This window comes from Microtus oregoni, unplaced genomic scaffold, assembly GCF_018167655.1.
Source record: "Microtus oregoni isolate MIOR12 unplaced genomic scaffold, Mior012 000045F_ref0000178, whole genome shotgun sequence".
Classification (NCBI taxonomy): Eukaryota; Metazoa; Chordata; class Mammalia; order Rodentia; family Cricetidae; genus Microtus; species Microtus oregoni.
In genome coordinates this window covers 9,044,999-9,065,655 of record NW_024543219.1, presented here as the reverse complement: position 1 = coordinate 9,065,655, position 20,657 = coordinate 9,044,999, and the positions used below count along the sequence as shown (strand labels likewise).

The following is a 20,657-nucleotide window of genomic DNA, read 5'->3' as shown; positions in this document are numbered from 1 at the left end:
TAGAGTTACCCCAAGATACTTTATGCTATTTGTGGCTATTGTAAAAAGTGATGTTTCTCTGATTTCCCTCTCTGCTTCTTCATTGTTTGTGTATAGGAGGGCAACTGATTTTTTGGAATTGATTTTGTATCCTGCCACATTACTAAAGGTGTTTATCAGCTGTAGGAGTTCTTTGGTAGAGTTTTTGGGTCAATTATGTACACTATCATATTATCTGCAAATAATGAAACTTTGACTTCTTCCTTTCCAATTCGAATCCCCTTGATCTCCTTATGTTGTCTTATTGCTATTACTAGAACTTCAGGCACTATGTTGAAGAGGTATAGAGACAGTGGACAGCCTTGTCTTGTTCCTGATTTTCGTGGGATGGCTTTAAGTTCCTCTCCATTTAATTTGCTGTTAGCTGTTGGCTTGCTGTATATTGCTTTTATTATATGTATGTATGAACTTTGTATTCCTAATCTCCCCAAGACCTTTATCTTAAAGGGGTGTTGAATTTTGTCAAATGCTTTTTCAGCATCTAATGAAATGATCATATGTTTTTTTTGCTTTCAGTTTATTCATATAATGGATTACATTGATAGATTTTCATATACTGAATCAGCCCTGCATCTCAGGGATGAAGCTTACTTGATCATAATGGATAATTTTTTGTATGTATTTTCTTGATAATTTTGCATGAGTGAGATTGGTCTATAATTTTCTTTTCTGATTGAGTCTTTGTGTGGTTTTGGTATCAGGGTAACAGTAGCTTCATAAAAGGAGTTTGGCAATGCATCTTCTGTTTCTATTTTGTGAAACACATTAAGGAGTATAGGTATTAGATTTTTTTGAATATCTGATAGAATTCTACATTGAAACCATCTGTTCTTGGGCTTTTTTTGGTAGGGAGGTTTTTGATGACAGCTTCTAATTCCTTGTGACTTACAGGTCTATTTAAGTTGTTCATCTGGTTTTGATTTAATTTTGGTATGTGATTCTTATCTAAAAATGTCCATTTCTTTCACACTTTCCAATATTTTGGCATAAAGGCTTTTGTAGTAAGATCTAATGATTCTCCACATTTCCTCTGTGTCTGTGGTTATTTCTTCCTTTTCATTTCTGATCTTGTTAATTTGTGTATTCTTTCTCAGCGGTTTGATTGGTTTTGATAGGGTTTTGTCAATCTTGTTGATTTTCTCCAAGATGCAGCTTTTTGTTTCATTGATTCTTTCGATTGTTTTCTATGTTTCTATTTTGTTGATTTCAGCCCTCAGTTTGATTATTTCCAGCCTTCTACTCCTTCTAGGTGAGTCTGCTTCTTTTTTTTCTAGAGCCTTCAGGTGTGCTGTTAAGTCTCTAATGTGAGCTTTCCCTGTTTTTTTTTTTAAAATGTGGGCACTAGTGCTATGAAATTCCCTCTTAGTATTGCTTTCACAGTGTCCCATATGTTTGGGTATGATGTGTCTTTATTTTCATTGAATTCAAGTAAGACTTTAATTTCTTTCTTTATTTCTCCCTTGACCCAGGTGTGGTTCAGTAGTTGAGTGTTCAGTTTCCATGAGTTTGTAAGCTTTCTGGGGGTAAAATTGTTGAATTCTAACTTTATTCCATGGTGATATGATAGTACACAGGTGGTTACTACAATTTCTTTGTATCTGTGGATGTTTGCTTTGTTACCAATTATGTGATCAATTTTTGAGAAGGTTCCATGAGATGCTGAGAAGAAGGTATATTCTTTTCTGTTTGGGTGGAATGTTCTATAGATGTCTGTTAAATCCATTTGGTCCATTACATCTGATAGTTCTCTTATTTCTCTGTTAAGTTTCTTTCTGGTCGACCTGTCCATTGGTTAGAGAGGAGTGTTGAAATCTCCTACTATTAGAGTGTAGGGTTTCATATATGCTTTGTTTTGAGTTCTAGTAATAGGTGAATTGAGTCCATAGATATTAAGTGATATTAATGACAGGGCTTGTTATCTCCAGTTTTTTTTTGTGGTACAGTTTGTGTATTTCCATTCTTTGAGTTGTGCTGGTGGAGGATTGTCAGATTCCTATTTTATTATGGGTGTTGTTGGCTTCCTTGGTTTGTGGTTTTTCTTCTAGTATTTTCTGTAAGACTGGGTTTGTGGCTATGTATTATTTAAATCTGTTTTTGTCCTGGAATATATTGTCCTTTTATTGATGATGAATGCAAGCTTTGCTGGGTATAGTAGTCTGGGCTTGCATCCATGGTCTTTTAGTGTCTGCTGCACATCTATCCAAGACCTTCTCACTTTCATAGTTTCCATTGAGAAGTCAGGTGTAATTCTGATAGGTTTCCCTTTATATGTTGCTTGACCTTTTTCCCTTGCAACTCTTAGTATTCTTTCTTTATTCTTTATTTTTAGTGTTTTGATATTATATGGCAAGGGGATTTTTTTTTTATCCAGTCTATTTGGTAATCTGTATGCTTCTTGTACCTTCATAGGAATATCCTTCTTTAGGTTGGGAAAGTTTCCTTCTATTATTGTGTAGACTATATTTTCTGAGCCTTTGAGCTGTAATTCTTCTCCTTCTTCTACCCCTATTATTTTTAGGTTTGGTCTTTTCATGGTGTCTCAGATTTCCTGGATGTTTTGTGTTAAGAATTTGTTGGATTTTTTATTTTCTTTAATCAATGAGTTTATTTCTTCTATAGTATCTTGAGTGTCTGAGATTCTTTTTTCTATCTCTTGTATTCTGTTTGTTATACTTGTCTCTGTAGTACCTGTTCGTTTACCCAAATTTTCCGTATCCAGCCTTTCCTCAGTTTGTGTTTTCCTTATTACCTCCATTTCATTTTTCAAGTCTTGAACTGTTTCCATTACTTGTTTGATTGCTTTTTCTTGGTTTTCTTAGGTATCTTTGAGAGATTTATTCATTTCTTCTACCTTTTTGTTTGTCTTCTCCATTTCTTTAAAGCAGTTTTTCACATCCTGTTTAAGGTCCTCTATTATTTCATAATGTTATGTTTAAAGTCGATTTCTTCTACTTCTTCTGGAATAGGATGTTCAAGTTTTCTTTTTGTGTGATCCTTGGATTCTGGGTGTTGTCGTGTTGCCTTTCAGGTTGTTGGAGGAATTTTTGCATCAATATTTATCAAAATAACAATAGTAATTCATGCTTAGGGACTATTACCTTCTGAACCACGTTGTACATGTTGTACATGTTGTGGTACTAGGCATGAATTCCCTCCTGTTGAGCAGTCTTCAAATGTAATCAGAAAGCAGTGTTATTCTGTAGTAGTCAGGACACTGTTGCACCACTGAACACATAGTACCTGGAAGTTCATTACCATAGCATGCTGGGTCCAGCTCTAGTTAATACTATTCCTATCCTTTCTTCTCCATCAGCCTGCACAGGATTTTCTAGGTCTATGAAAGTTAACCAGTAGGGAGGACCTTTCCCAAGACAGTTCAAGATTGATTTCTCTATGTCATGCAACAGTAGAGTGTATTGTCTTAGGGACTTTGAACAATAACTCCCGTGCCTAATACTGAGACTACTATTTAGTAATTTCATGTAATTTCTGCATAGCTGGATTTATGCATGGGAAAATCATAATATGAAGAAAAACAGCATAATATGTGTATTAATGTGATAAATTATTATATTAAGATATTCTTTTTAGAAGATATAGGTGATCAATTATCCAGATTGGAAGAATATTTAATATGGGGTTAAAGAACACTTGCTCCAGAGTCCTTTACCCAAACAGACTCAAGGTCTCAGGAGAGCACAGTGGTGTGATCACAAGGTCTTCCATTTTAAATTATGTTCAAAAATTAAAACATTTTGAGGACTGTTCTTCCTCAGATACACCTCAACTATAATTTTCATCTTCTAGGTGATGATAATGAAAGCATAATCATATTTAGAATATGGCTAGGATGAATGACTGTGTTGGACTTACTCTTGTGCCCCACTGTCTTCTCATTGTACACATATGTGTAACCATAAAGATTCTACAGCCTTTAGTTAATAGCATTTTACATTATGTCTATTTATTTCTTGGTTCCTTAGCTCAAAGTCGTGTTGGTTTAGTTTATTTCCAGGCATTTTCTAGTGCTGGAATCAGTGTCTCTCCTCTCTGCTTCCAGTGCTCTTTCCCACTCACTGCCGCTGTGCTGTGCACTCTGATTTGTCCAAAGAGGATTCCGTCCCTTGTGTTCTTCCTTTGACACAAAATTTCCTCATTGAATGCTACTATTAAGGTTCTCAATGACTTCGTTTTGAGAACTCACACACACATGCAAGAGAGAAAGAGGGAGGGAAGGAGGGAGCAAGTGAGAGAAAAAGAGAGGGAGGTAGGGAGGGAAAAAAGAGGGAGGGAAGAGAGAGAGAGAGAGAGAGAGAGAGAGAGAGAGAGAGAGACTAGTTAACAATCAAAATACCTTGAGAGAGAGAGAGAATTTTGGAAGAGGATTTGAAATGTGATGTTCATAACTCTCTTTTACCAAGGTGCCCATGCATGACATAGTCTCCTCCTGTGGGCAGGACCTAGACACTTCTGAATCAAGTAATACTTTATAAGAATGGCAAAGGGAGTGTACAGGGAACTAGATCTCTCATCAGTTTGATGTATGTTGAATTTGACTCTGAGTTCATCAAAGTGAAGATTGTCTGTACCAGGCTTGTTGGTTATTATTTTAATGTACATTTACAATGTTTATTCAAATTTGTAATGTCTAATTTACTCTTTGTTTGCTAACACATCTGCAATATTCCTAGCAACATCAATCACATCTTTTTCTCCGCCATTTTGATAGTACTGTGCAGAACTCTGGAAACTATGCAGAGTTATGATTCCTATGTCCCTGGTACTGTTCTGAAATATGTAAAGATGCTGCAGTTTCCTCACTCTAAAATATCTTACTCTCCCATTTCAGGTCATAGCTATATTCTTTATTTAAAAAAAAACTCACAAGCTTTGTACTTAGAAAGCATTAAGCTTTTCTCTGTGCATGAGGAAAAATTATGAAATTCACACTGGGAAGTCAGTAAACACGGCGGGGGGGGGGGTGTCCACTGCAGCTCTGAACTTGTAGTTTCTCAATTGTCCTCTAGAGGGCACTCCTTTCTAAAAAGTACATGGAACTTTCATAGATTAGAATAAACCTACAGAAAACTTCCTTTTCTCCTCCCCATACCCTGCCACACCTCTCTCCCCTTACACCCATCATGCTCCTTTGATATTACACCTCCTGTGTTCTACTACCCTACCTCTTTCTCTTAAGCTCTATCATTCATCCTAATGGTCTGGTTCTAGTTTCCTGGCTTCTGTAGAGGAAGGGGATATAGAAGGTTGTGGGAAAAGTTGAAGGAGAAGTAGAGTGGTGGTAGATATTATCTGAATATATTATGGTTATGTATGAAATTGATAAATATAAACCTCTTTCAGTACTGCAGTAGAACATACTTTATGCAGATGCCTGAGATTGACCAAGGTAAAGATAGTATCTCTTTTCATTGTCTCTCCAGTGTCCCCAGAATGAAGATATCTAAGCCTTCTAAATCTCAGAGCAACCTCTGCCTACCTCTCTTACTTTTCAGCCTGTATTTGCTTCCTGGGATTCTCCAGGAAAGTGTGAGCTGCTTTCTGCTCACCTTGATGACCTTGCTGTGGATCCTGATGCTCAGAGTAGCCCTACTGCCCACTGTGACTCTGCTTTAGGCCCTAATCAGTAGAAAGAATACTTCTGTTTCCCTGTGAACTTGGCCTCTCCTTTTGCCTGAGCTTCCTACACAGCACTGATACTGCAGAAGGATGCAGAGCCCAGTTTGTGTCCCAGACTTATGCCTGCATCTCTGCATCTGTAGCTTCTGCTCTGTACCTGGGGGCGGGGGGCTGCTACTCATCTGCTGTCTCTCAGAGTCCTTTCCTTCACATGCAACACCCTCACCTCAGTCCCCAGAACCTTCTAAACTCATACCAGAAAACCAGCTTGTCTCAGGCATGGAGGACCTTCAGACTGAGTGTAGGAAGAATGAAAACTCTGTTCACTTGGGGATCCCTGACAATGGAACTGAGGGAGCTGGAGGTTCTTCTGCCCTGAGTCAGAAGTGCAGAGCTGAACACAAACCACCTGAGACTTGCAGAATAAGAGACCAGGGTCCTAGCCTCAGGCATTTTCAAGGAGTTGCTAGGTCCTGTAAATCAACAGTACAGAGGAAGTGGAACTTTGAGAAATGCTTCGTGCATTTCTTAGATCTTAGTTGCAATTTATTTGTTTTTCATTTTGGAAAAAAAAATCTGTGTTCTCTCCTTCGGTAGAATTTTGACTAAATTAGGCAATAATATATACTTCACAGCATTTTTTTCACCTGAATCTAAATTCTAACAAATTATCCTACAGTATGGGAAGTCACTAACTGGTCTAATACAGTTAGAGTCAATGGTGGGCTGAGAAGGCTTAAGGTTGGCTATGTTTTTTTTGGGATATTTGATTGTATTGTGTGAAGAGTTTTCCTTCCGTACTTACCTAAGTCACCTTCTGATTGGTTTAATAAAGAGCTGGAAGGGCAATAGCTTAGGAGAGGATAGGCAAGACTTCCAGGCACAGATAGGAACTCGGGGAAGAATCTGGAACAGGGAATTAGCCAGTGAGAAGCAAACGAAATTGGACAATAAGGAGGAGAGGTAGTGAGACATAGGGCAGAACATAGATAAACATAATGGGTTAATTTAAGTTTTAAGTGCTAGTGGGAATAAGACAAAGATAAAGACAAGATTTCATACTTAATAAGATATGTCTGTGTCATTATTGGGAGCTGGTGCTACAAAGAAAACAAGAAAATTACGTAGGTGGAGTAAACAGAACAGAATGCTGGGAGAAAGAAGCCGAGTAAGGAAGTCACCATGATTCTCCCACCCGACACAGCCGCAAGTTAAGATCTTCCCTGGTAAGCCACTTCGTGGGCTACACAGATTATTAGAAATGGGTTAGATCAATATGTAAGAGCTAGCCAATAAGAGGATGGAACCAATGGGCCAGGCAGTGTTTAAAAGAAAAAAAAAGACTATTGCTGTGAGTGGCAATTGCTTATTTTTCATAACTAGTCTCATTTCTCAGGCAGTCATCTTTATGGTGAAAATTTTGAAATGCATTCCTCTATTTTTATGAACTCTAGTGCAGTGTCCCCTGCATTCACCATGTGCACCAGCACAGCAGCTGCTGGCCCTGTCACTGAGGATGCAGCACTCCTGCATTAGCTTCCCCAGCCCACTTCCTTCCTATGTGGTCACATTTTTAAACGACATTCAGAACAAACCATGACTCTGCAGCAGTGTTCCAATTGTTAAGATGCATTCCAGAACTATGAAACCATTACATTACACTGTCATGTTCGTGGTTTTTTGTTTTATTTTATGTTTGTTTGTTTTCCCTTACCTTCTGCAGTCATTTCACTTCATGATAGTTTTAATGTGTATGATAGTGGGTCTATGGTGTGGTACATTTATACATGTTCTAGGGAGAACAGAAGAGGGAATTAGTTACCCAGGTGTTGGAGTTAGCAGCAGCTGTGAGCCACCTGAAATAGATGCTGTGGAGGGAACTAAGGTCTCCTGGAAAGACAAAGACCTTTATCTGCTGAGCTATCTCTCAGACTCTAATAAAGGGTCTTTAGTCAGAACATGCATCTGTTTCCTGAGTTAAACCTTTAACTGTTGATTCTTTGAGTGTGCCAGGTCTTCTTACAGCTGAGGCTTGTTCTCCTTAGGAGGGGCTGGTCCTCTCCTGCCTCCAGGATCCCAAACTGCATACAACATCAGAGTTATCTCAAAATGCTCCACACACTGATGTAGATGTGGACTGCTTGTTTGTTTCCCGGCTGCCCAGACCTTAGTTATGACACTGAAAGAAACTATATTAATTACAACACTGTTTGGTCAATTTTAACTAACTGTTACATCTTAATCTATTTCTATTAATCTGTGTATCATCATGAAGCTGTGGCCTACCAATAATGTTCTCATTAGCAGCTGGCATCTTCCTCCTTTGGCAGCTACATGACGTTTCATGACATCTCTTTGACTCCACCTACTTTCTCTATCTCTGTTCTGATTTCTCACCCGACTTTAGTATACTAAGCCACTGACAGAAACAGTTTCTTTAAAAACTAATGATAATAAAAGACATTTGGAACATACAGAGGGGAATCTCACATCACCCTGTGCTCCAGCCAGACTCTCAGTCAGGTCTGGTTTGGGAGGAGCTTCAGACTCAGAAGGCCAGGAAGGAACTAAGCAGTGTCTGGCCTGGCAGGATCCCTGGGTGGAGCTGACTGGTTCCAGGAGGAGGGACACTTCAACAGCCTTCCTGACATCACAGCCCAGGGGTTGGTTACTTGCTTCTCTCTCCAGCAGTCAGACAAGCACCATGAAGAGGCTGCTGTGCTCTCTCCTAGGGTTGCTGTGCACCCAAGTTTGCTGTGAGTGTGGCTGTCCACATTCAGGGGACAGAGAGAGTTCTGCTCAGCACATGGAGGGTTGGGAGGCAACTCAGGGGTTCTTCGGAGTTTCCTTCTTCTCAGAGGACACAAGGGTGTGTTCAGGGTTCTGTGGATGCTTAGTGACCTCCACCTGTGTTTCTTTCTCTATTTCTAATCAGGGGTGAAAGGGCAACAAGTGAAGCAGAGTCCTGTGTCCTTGGTTCTGCAGGAGGGAGAGAGCACAGAGCTTCACTGCAACTTTTCCACCTTTACAAACCAAATGTGGTTTTATCAAAGTCCTGGGGGACACCTCATCAGCCTGTTCTTCAATCCTTCTGGAACAAAGCAAAGTGGAAGACTGAAGTCCACGACAGTCACTCAGGAACGCCGCAGCTCTTTGTACATTTCCTCCTCTCAGACCACAGACTCAGGCACTTATTTCTGTGCTGTGGATCCACAGTGCTCCCCACACATCTGCAGCCAGCACACAAACCTTCATCTGGGTGGGTGTGGCCCAACCAATCATGAGGCATCAAGAAGCTACAACAGAAAACTGCCTGGTTTAGTATCCCTTTCCTGCAGTGGTAGAGTTGTAACCTCATGTAGTCTCCTGGCCTCAAAGATTTAGGACTTTGGTTTTGTCTTCAATTCTCAATTTATACTCCCTCTTGGAGCATAAATATCCCCCTTAGAACTAAAAGAGAAGTTTATGGGAGGGCATAATCAATGTGATCATTTACATCACAGTCTGCTGAACTCACAAAGGATAAAGAGAGAGAAGGTATTGTAAGGCAAAGGCAGGCTTCCAGGTAACCCTGCTGTGGACAGGGCCAGGGTTAGTGAGCAGAAAACAAGCTGCAGCAACAGAGAGAACATTAAGCCATGGAAAATACAGACTGTGCAGATAGCTGGATGCTCTTGCTTTCTTTCAGTTGCTGTGATAAAGATCTCTGAAAAACAGCAACATAGAATGTGAAAGGATTTGCTTAGCCTTTACTTAGAGTTGATAGTCCATTATTGCTAGTAATCACAGCAGTAACTCAAACAGAACATTATAACAGACACTATGGAGAAACTGCTACTAACTCACTCACATGCTCATGCTTAAGAAGCTTTCTTATGTGACCTAGGATACTGTCCCACATAATGGTGTCACTCACAGTGAGCTGGTCTCCATTCAATTCAAAATTAAAAAAAATGGTATTTGGAATCTTAATACTATTTTATTGAATTTATAAAAGAATTTAAGGTAAATTGAAGCTATATAATCTTCTAATTCATTATTTTTAGTTCCCTTTTAATATATTTAACTTTATTTATTATTGCTTCAAACTCCTCTAGACAGAGATCTATATGTCTTTAAGAAAACAATGAGAATAGCAACTATAAGAAAGTACTCAAATATATCTTGCTTAACTAAGTTTAAAGAAAATATCCAAAAAGTCTTTTAATTCAATAATTGATTCTAAAATGAGTCAAATGAACAGACCCTGTGCAAAGGAGTGTGTATGGGATGAGGACAAATTATTAGGATTAGTTTCAGATTATGCTGGTTTAGTAAGTGGTGGTTGTAAGTTCTCCTCCAAGATCCATGGCTTCACTAGCTGATGGGGAGACCATTGCAGAAAACAGAACCAGTCAAAGTGTAGAGTGGTGGAGTATAGTCCCTATGGCTATGCCTACAATCTAACTCCTGCACCTAAGGCTCAGGAGACCCTGAAGAAGAGGAGATAAAAGATGATAAGTGCCAGAGTAACAAGGAGTGTGCCGTGAAATTGTGTCTCCTTGGAATGTCAGTATCCACACCCAAGAACTTTCTCTGACACTACTGCCTAAACATGAGCTGAAAAAGAATAATTGCTATATTAAGGTTCATGTGGAAAGAGCACAAAGTATCAGTCCTAGCTCATGAGCTACTGATTTGGGAGTCCCCTCTATGTGCTGTGATTACCATTAATGAAAAAAGAAAATGCCTTGGTCTGTTGATAGGGCAGAACTTAGGTAGGTGGGGAGGACAGAACTGAATACTGGGAGAAAGAAGGGGGGAGACACCATGGCTCTGCTGCCGGAGGTAGACGTGCTGAAGTAGGAGAACATGGTGCATGGTGGATTCCTGCCATTATACACAGAGATATTTCCAGGCTGTGCAGTGTGCTGCATGACAGATTAAAAGGGTTTATGTGCTGTACGCTTATTATCAGAGTTAAAGTGCTAAGCACAGCTCCTACCAGACCTGACCAGTAATGGTCTGTCCACCATTTTGGAAGTGGAGAGAGTTGGAGTCAGCATCTAGAGCAGCTGCAACCAAGCTGATTACCATTTTAGAAGCTCTTCAAGACAGTAAAGAATTACAGATAATGCAATAATGACAGGTTCAGACATAAAAGAACTCTAAATGGGTCACAGTGTTGGATAAATGTACATAAGCTTGGGAGAGAGTTGGAAAAAAAGTAAATCTTTTTTTCAAAAAAAGTCTTTAAAGAGACAAAGTAAAGACAGTCATAGATAAGAAAGAATAAAGAAAAATAAGTCACATAAAGGTGGAATATACACAGAGAGTCTGAATTATGTATATGACTGTGTTTTTCTTTGAATTTTTTGACTGTGAAGGAGCTAAGTATAGAGAGACATTTCATTTCATTGTATGGACTGCTAAGATAAACCAGCATGTATATTGTGTAAAGGTATCATGACTTCCAAATTTGGGTCTAAGGATATGTTGCTTTGGAAAAGTTCTTTTTTTGTTTTCATAGAAGATGAGAACCTGTGAATTGCTTCCAGACAAATATGGTTTGATGGAACATGATCTTCTGAAAGGTCACCATGAAGACCCTCAAAAAGTTACTTTGCCCAGCTGCTGACTGAGATGAACCTAGCAAGCAGAATATACCATGAAAAACCTGATTAACAGTGCCTCCAAATATCAGGAAAAAGTTTGGGCAGAACTATGCCCATGTTCCCAAACATTTTCTATAAATGTCTATTTACATTTAAAGGGGTGTGATATAGATATGAATAATTTGCCTTGGTATAGATATAATTTGCAATGAAATAGATGTGAATAATTTTCATTGCTTAGAAACTTGAATTTCTAAGCTCAGGACACTATTGAGTGTGAAGACCTTTTTTGTCCACAGAGGGGCAGTGCTGCTTCGGAGCAGATGAAGGTTGGGGATCCTCCACCTACTCCTGGATAAGCTGGAGGTTGTTGTTTAAAATAACCAAACCATCATCTCCTACATGGTTAAACTTCATTACATTTCTATGGTTTTCAGCCACACTAGGTTCAATCTCCAGTCACATTGATATTAACCTGTGCCTAGAAGGAATTATGTTAGGTGTTCTGTCCACTTCTACTCATGGTTTGAAGCCAGTTCAATCTTTTCCTCCATCAGCATCTTCTTTCACTGGATCAGGAAGCAGTGACAACACCATTTCCTTCATTGTCTTGTCTAGACACACAGGTGTCCCCTGTAGGCTTCAGTTTTCTGTTCTTGCGTGCTGATTTCCAGAATGAAGATTAGAACAGTGTGTGTCATGAAAGACACCTGAGCACTGCCCACATAGTAGGCAGTTAGGCACTTAACAAATACATAGAACTTCTTTCTCATCTTGTTAAACTCTTTCTGTTTTCAAACATTTGATATTTTAATATCAAATGAAAACTTCAGAAATAAGCAGCCTATTCATTTCAAACCACCTGTTTGCTCCCTGATAGTCTCAGGAATCCCCACCAGTAACTGTGAGCATTGTTGTCCAGCATCTTCCTGCTGTCCTTGCCACTGGTCAGTTCTCACTGAGCAGCCATCTGAGTCCTCGGAATAACACTTCAGATATCATAGTCCTGTGTGGTGCTGCAATTTATATATGCAAAAGAACAGACACATGTGCTTCATTTCAGTGAAAAAGTTAAAACTTTTCAGGGGTGTGTATGCATATACGGGAGAAAACAATGTGTGGATGGTTCAGTGGTATTTGTGATTTGAGGCTGAAGGGCATCATGGGTATATATATGATAATTATCTGCTGAAGAGAGTAAAGGAAAAAGAAAAGACACCGAAATGTAAAAAATAAGAACATAAAATCCCTAGGATGCTTAAGTAAGTCTTTTTTCTTTCTTTCTTTTTCTTTCTTTCTTTCTTTTCTTTCTTCCTCCCTTCCTCCCTCCCCGCTCCTCTTGTTTTAACACAGTTTTAGGTATCAAGCCTGATGTCAACCTTGTTACATAGATAAAATGCCTTTCCATTTCTGATGTTCCTGCCTCTACCCTCAAGTGCTGGGATTACAGGCATGTGTGCCACGTCCAGTTTTTACATGCTGCCAGTCAAACTACAGTCTTGGAGGTTCACTCTACTGACTGAACTACACCCTCAGTCCTTTCTGGAGACTTTGTGGAACATGGACCATTGCCTGCTGTTTGGCTATGATTGGGTCTTTGATGATGTCACATACACAACAATACCCTCTCTGTGTGTAGCTTCCTCATGTCTTTTAATTCCTGTTATTTACACCACAAAGACTCTCTGCTTTAGCCGATGTTGCTTCATTTATTCAGCACATTCATTCAATGCCTTATACATATAAAGCCAAACTGATTTTTAATATTTGTATTTTATCTATGAAACTACATATGAGGAAGATACTAAATGCTTTTTCAAATTTCAAGATAAGAGCAGTCAACATGCATTCTTGAAGGTGTATCCTGTGCAGGTTGTAGAATGTTTTCTACCCTCTCACACTCATCTGAAGACCAAAGGCTTTCCAGAGGAGATCATTCTACTAACGTCAGTTTTCTTTTAAACAAGAGTATTTTTAGACACATTTAGCTTATAAGATTATAATGAAATTTCAATTAATTCAAATCTATGCTTTGTAAGGTCATGTAAACCATGGAAATGTGAACAATTATAATTTAAGTTCTTTTAGCTGAATGACTCGTTCATGATTCTCTCTCATAAAGAGATATTATATCCATTGTGTGTCTTGATAAATATTATTAATATTTGCAATAAAACCAAAATATCTGGGCCTGAACAGATGCCTCTATGGTCAAGTGTACTTAGTGTGTTGGTGCTCACCTTGCCTGTCCATGCTAGGATTTTGTCTGCCGTAAGCTTGCACAGACCTTGTACAAACTGTCTCAAAACCGTGCCTTCATATGTGCAGCTGTTCTGCTGGGTCCAGGAGACACCATTTCCTTGTAGTTCTTCACCACTGCTGACTCCAACACTCTTTATATTTTTTATTCCCCACTGACTCCTGAGCCTTGGGAGTGGGGATCAGCTATGTGATATAGATATTCCACTGCCTCTTGTTCTCTGAATATTCTTGTCCCAGCATAACTTCATTTTAACCCTTTTTATGTATGTGTGTATAAGCTTTCTAGAATAGAAAAATTTAAATCGACCCTTTTTAATCATATAATTGCCATAATCATCTGCACACATGAATTGTAAATGGCAGTGAGTTTGTTGTAAAATCTTAGTATATGTATTTGCAGTCATTTCCTCATAGTTGTCTTGTCTCCCCCGCCACTGTCCTCTCCCTTCCCCGTTCCCTCTCCCTTACTCATTTGTATAACTTCTATTCTCAGATCATATTTACTTTCTTTTTTCCTTATTTCTTGTTAGTTTTCACATATGAGAACGCGTATATGTTGTGTGCCTCTACATGTCTGCTTAATTTGCTTGACATCTTGTCATTCAATACTGTCTGTTTTCCTAGAGAAGGCGCCAGTTATTTTTCCTTGTGACTAAATATTACTGTTGTTTCAGAAACAATGGTTTCTTCACTCATCATTTGACAGGTGGTACCTAGGGTTTGTCTGCATGGTGTTAATGTTACTATCATAAGCACATATTTGCAGGTGTTTCTCTTATATGATGACATCAGTTCCCCTGGATATATGCCCGTAAGTGTTATTAGCTGGATCATCAGCCTTCCTTCCTTCCTTCCTTCCTTCCTTCCTTCCTTCCTTCTTTCCTTCCTTCCTTCTGTCCTCCCTCCCTCCCTCCTTTCTTTCTTTCTGTCTTCCTTTTTTCTTTCCTTCTTCCTTCCGTCCTTCCTTCCTCCCACCCCCTTTCTTTGTTTCTTTCTTTGTTTTTTTTTGTTTCTTTCTTTCTTTTTTCCTTTCTTTTCTTTCTTCCTTCTGTCCTTTTTTCCTTCTTTTTAATTTTTCAGAAAATCCACATTGCTATTCTCGGTGTACCAGCACACATTTCTCTACCAACGGTGTAGAATAGTAGAATTACAATGAAGAGATTTCTGATTCTCAGTAACTGTATTTTCAGTGAAACTAAATTTGCAAAAAAAAAAAAATGGGGAAGTGCTTCCTACGTCAGAGATAGCTTTAGACAAAGTGTTTCTGAGGGGTGGAGCCTGTTGAAAGAACTAAGGTATCTGTGAAGTTGGAGTCTGGTTTCTAAGGGAGATTAAGGCCACCGGAGATCTCCACAAACTTCAGTCTAGGAAGAATGAACAAGATCCTGAAAGCATCAATTTTAATCCTAGGCCTTCACTTAGCCTGTGAGTCAAAGAGAAGAAACTTCAGAATATGAGATTAATATGGAGGCATGAGAAATTGGGGAACCAAACAAAATCAGGAATGTCAAAGCTATAAGCAAGTAGTACATTCCTGGAAACCTAATGATATCTCTTATTTCTCTACACAGGGGTGAGTGGCCAGCAAAAGGGGAGACCTGATCAGCAACAGGTGAGGCAAAGTCCCCAATCTCTGACAGTCTGGGAAGGAAGGACTTCAGTTTTGAACTGCACTTATGAGGACAGCACATTTGACTACTTCCCATGGTACCGGCTGTTCCCTGGTGAAGGCCCTGAATTACTGATAGACATACGTCCAGTGTCAAACAAAAAGGAAGATGGACGATTCACAGTCTTCTTCAGGAAAAGTGATAAACAGCTCTCCTTGCACATCAGAGATTCTCAACCTGGAGACTCAGCCACCTACTTCTGTGCAGCAAGTGCACAGTGATCTCCAGGCACCTGCAGCCCACACCAAAACCTGCAGCTGTGCTCCAGCAAAGCCCTGCTGTGGGGCTGAGCCTGGCAGAGGTGCAGAGGAGTTTTCATCTGCAAAAACAGGTGATTGGGTGACTCAGTGAACTTCAGAATTAGACCCATTCAGGGCACAGACAGACCAAGATGAAGTTACAACTTGCTTTTCTCCAGTCTTCCTTTGCTCCTCAGGCACCACTGGAGTTATTTGTGTATTTACTTAACTAGTTAATTGAAATGTTTTCTAGAGAAGTTGTACAAATATTTCTCTATTACGTTGGTTTGTACTAAGTAGAAATTATAAATCCCCCATCTCCCTACACTCTTGTCAACAATGTTATTAATGTGTAGTCATTACAGCACAACATCAGTCACTTTGTGCCTTATGTGATAGAAATCACACAGAATTCTCTTTTACCTTAACCTCCTCTGATAACAGAAAAGTGATGATTTATGTGACCACTGACTACATCTACTTTTTCTCTTTATTTTATATCTCTATCCACCTTCAAGAAATTTAAATATGTAAATCAGGAGGCACTCAAAAGGATGCAGGTGTGTTTACAATAGATAAATCACAACTTCGGGCAAAGAATTCATTACTCACATCATGAAAATATATAAATTCCACTAAGGCAATTGTTTCACATGCATTTCATAGATGAACAAAATGAAATTTAGAATGTAATTCACTTTTAGATAACAGAAAGAACTGCAGGTATTATGGCCATCAGCAGTGCATACAATGGAGAAAGGACCTCTCATTGCCTAACACATTGCAGGATTTACTCACTTAATGCTACATAAATACTAACAAGATTGCCACTGGGGAAAATTTTAATCAGTTTATAAACTTAAATGCTTCCATGCTACATAGTTGAAGGTTGGGGGAGCTCTAGCCACCAAGGAAACCAAGAAGGAGGCTTGAGCTGGATTTGGAAGTCTGGCTTGAGCAGCATAGTGAAACTACACTGTCTTAGAAAACCAAATCCAACAAAATAATGTGGATAATATTTAACTTAAATATGTAAATTCTGCAAGTTCTCCTTCTTATCTGCAGTGAGTAGTTTTTTAATATGCAAAAGGGAAAGTTAAGCCGGAAAATATGCCGGTTGACTCTTAGCAGTAGGAGACATATCTCACAATACCAGTGGCTGAATTGCCCATATCTTTCAAAGTGTTATATCCTTGTCAAGTTTAAACTTGAGTTAGAATTTGGTAACTGTTTGTATCATATTAAAATAGGCTTCACTGAATACAAACACCTAGTTTGGAAGTCATCAGGAGAGCAAAAGCTTCCTTGAGGATGCAGAAGTGAGAACTGTAAAACTCTGGGTACCTCAAGAGAGAACCCTGAGCTTCCTATGGATTGAGAGGCTGGAAAATATTTAAAGAGATCTGAGAGCAAGAGAAGACAGTTTAATTATAATAACATAATCATCACTACTTGGAAGTCTTCATGAGGTATCCAAGGCAGAATGTAAGTTTGAGGAAAACCTGGTCTACTGAGTGAGTGTCAGGACAGACAAGCTAAGTACTAAAAGAGACAATTGAAATCAGAAAGGTGGGAAATATGTAATTCAAAAAGGAAGACAATTCTAGCCTCAGCAAGCAGCAGAAGTTGGCAGCCATAGTCACATGGGTTCTATTTTAGAACCAATGAGGAACTCTGTGGAATCTCTCTCTGCAACCAAGGAAAGCCACTGTGGCCAGGTATGTAGTGGGGATGTGCCTGAATGGAGGTGCAGAAAGGCAATTCCATGAAGTTGTAAAGGTTCAGCCTGCATTGCATTGGAGACCCTTGTACCATGTTTTCTTGAATGACTGAATTCTTTTTTACTATTCTTTAAATACTAAGCTTTAATTTTTTTAAGATTTAATTTTTATTTCCATTTGTGTGTGTGCAGGCCCATGTGATATCCACAAGCTTGTGTGTATACATAGGTACATGCACCTGTGTGCGTGTGAAGGACAGAAGATGGTGTCCACTAAGAGCTGGAGTTGCAAGTTTGGCAGGATACTTAGCTTGTCAAGTAAGTTCTGAGATCTGAACTTCCATCTTATGATTAGCAGCAAGTGCTTTCCACTGCAGAGCCACCTCTCCACCAACCTTAGCTTTATCTTCACTAGGAAGTATTATTTGTCAATTACATCACTAGGAAAGACAAGGCAACATTTAGAATGAGACCGATTGTCCAGCCCATCACTCAAACTCAGAGGCTGTGGCTATGCAGCATGGAGAGCATCCAGCTGCTCTGTGGAGAACTAGAGCAGGGGCACAGCCCTGTCATCCTGAGCTCCCCAGGCTACTGTGGTTCCCACGGTCTCCTGCTTAGCCACAGAGACTACAGTCCAGGACATGTGCTGCCTGTCAGCCCTCAGCAGTGAGATGGGCAGAGGAATATACCTCAGATACTGGAAACTTGTCCCCGATGTACATGTTGACCTTGTTTGTACTTTGTCTTCACTTGGTTTATTTCATGCGCTGGGATAATGAGAGCAAATGAAAGTTTAAGAGCTACAGTCTAAATGATGACACAGCAGTGCCCCAGATCCAAACTATGGAGCCTTAGTTTTGGATTAAACTTACTAAACCTCTCAATGTTCACAAAGATTCACTATAGCAGGCAAAAACCTGACTAATAGGGTCTGAGGGTAAATGAAATAAATAAACCCACATGAATCTTTCATCATGTCGCATTTATTATTTCCATGCTCTCGCTAATGCCCGTGCTATTCCTTATTCCTTGCTGTTCCTGTTGTTCTTACTGTGCTTGTGTACTGTTGTTCCCCCACACATAAGGTTTTTAGTCTAAATAACCCACATAGGCATTAACAATGGTATCAACATGCATTGCATAACCATAAAAAACCAGCACTCCAAGAAAAGGTGACCCCACCCAGAAAGTAGAAACTCAAGGCAGGAATCTGGAGGCAGGGATTAAAATAGAGATCATGGAAAAATTCTATTTATTGCCTTGATTCCCTGACCTCTCTGATTACATTTTTATACACCCCAGGACTTCATGTCCAAGGAAGGTTCTACCTACAGTGCAATGGGCCATCTCTCATAAATTATTAATCAAGAAAATGCTGCACAGATAATCCTACATGCCAGTATGAATAAGATTACTCAGTTGAGGTTTCTTCTTCCCAAGAGATTGTGGTTGTGTTTAGTTGTGAAATAATATGTCACTATTAAACTATAATTTTCATATCTTACTGATTCCTACGATATCATAATATCACATATAAAACATCATAATACTTTAAAATATTCATTCTTTTTTTTTAACTTTTACCTTTTCCTTTATTCATTTTGGGAACAAAATTGTTTTCATGGTAGTGTGTAATCTTTCTGACATTTATTTTCTTTTTTTTTCCATTTTTTTTATTGAGAAAAGGAGAAAAAAAAAAACAAGTTTCCACCTCCTCCCAGCCTCCCATTTTCCTGCCCCTCCTCCCACGCTTCTCCCCCTCCCCCCACTCCTCTCCCCCTCCCTCTCCAGTCCAAAGAGCAGTCAGGGTTCCCTGCCCTGTGGTAAGTACTAGGTCCTCCCTTCTCTGTCCATTCCAAGGAAGGTGAACATCCAAACTGACTAGGCTCCCACAAAGCCAGCACATTACGTAGGTTCAAAACCCCGGGCCATTGTCCTTGGCTTCTCATCAGCCCTCATTGTTCGCCATGCTCAAAGAGTCCAGTTTTATCCCAAGCTTTTTCAGTCACAGTCCAGCTGGCCTTGGTGAGCTCTCAATAGATCAGCTCCACTGTCTCAGTGGGTGGGTGCACCCCTCGTGGTCCCGAATTCTTTGCTCATGTTCTCCCTCCTTCTGCTCCTCATTGGGACCTTGGGAGCTCAGTCCAGTGCTCCAGTGTGGGTCTCTGTCTCTAACTCCGTCCATCACCAGATGAAGGTTCTATGATGATATGCAAGATATTCGTCAGTATTGCTATAGGCTAGGGTCATTTCAGGTTCCCTATCCTCAGCTTCCCAAGGAACTCACTGGGGACCTCGGCTTGGGCACCTGGGAGCCACTCTAGGTTCAAGTCTCTTGCCAACCCTAAGGTGGCTCCCTTAACTAAGAATTGTGCTTCAGTGCTTCCCTATCTAACCTTCCTTTATCCCACCTCCTTTTTCCCCCAAGTTACCCCCATTCACCCCTTCTCCCTTTTCTCTCCCCATCTCCCCTTACCCCCATCCCACCCCACCCCCAAGATCCCATTTTTCTCCCCGGCCATTTTGTCTATTTCCCATAGCCAAGAGGACAACTATATGTTTTTCCTTTGGTTCACCTTCTTACTTACCTTCTTTGGGATCACCAATTGTAGACTCTGTGACCCTTGTTTATGGCGAGAAACCAATTATGAGTGGGTACATCCCATATTCATCTCTTTGGGTCTGGTTTACCTCACTCAGGATAGTGTTTTCTATTTCCATCCATTTCCATGCAAAATTTGAGAAGACATTGTTTTTTACCGCAGCATAGTACTCTAATGTGTAGATATTCCACACTTTCTTCATCCATTCTTCCATTGAAGGGCATCTAGGTTGTTTCCAGGTTCTGGCTATTACAAATAATACTGCTATGAACATAGTTGAACAAATGCTCTTGTCATATGATAGGGCATCTCTTGGGTATATTCCCAGGAGTGGTATTACTGGGTCCAGGGGTAGGTTGATCCCGAATTTCCTGAGAAACCGAAACACCGATTTCCAAAGTGGTTGCACAAGATTGCATTCCCACCAGCAATGGATGAGGATACCCCTTCCTCCACAGCCTCTCCAGCAAAGGCTATCATTGGAGTTTTTTTTTATTTTAGCCATTCTGACAGGTGTAAGATGATATCTCAAAGTTGTTTTGATTTGCATTTCCCTGATAGCTAAGGAGGTTGAGCATGACCTTAAGTGTCTTTTGGCCATTTGAACTTCTTCTGTTGAGAATTCTCTGTTCAGTTCAGTGCCCCATTTTTTAATTGGGTTAATTAGCGTTTTAAAGTCTAGTTTCCTGAGTTCTCTATATATTTTGGAGATCAGACCTTTGTCTGTTGCGGGGTTGGTGAAGATCTTCTCCCAGTCAGTAGGTTGCCTTTTTGTCTTGGTGACAGTGTCCTTTGCTTTACAGAAGCTTCTCAGTTTTAGTAGGTCCCATTTATTCAATGTTGCCCTTAATGTCTGTGCTGTTGGGGTTACATATAGGAAGTGATCTCCT

At 39.8% G+C, this 20,657-nt stretch overlaps 1 gene segment (V, D, J or C); it reads left to right on the top strand.

Annotated features, from left to right (window-relative positions):
- The first annotated feature begins 14,905 nt into the window (after nucleotides 1-14,905).
- On the top strand, nucleotides 14,906-15,423 carry LOC121435077. The segment is given in 2 exon segments: nucleotides 14,906-14,957; nucleotides 15,104-15,423. Coding segments are annotated over 2 exon segments (372 nt in total).
- Nucleotides 15,424-20,657: the final 5,234 nt, after the last annotated feature.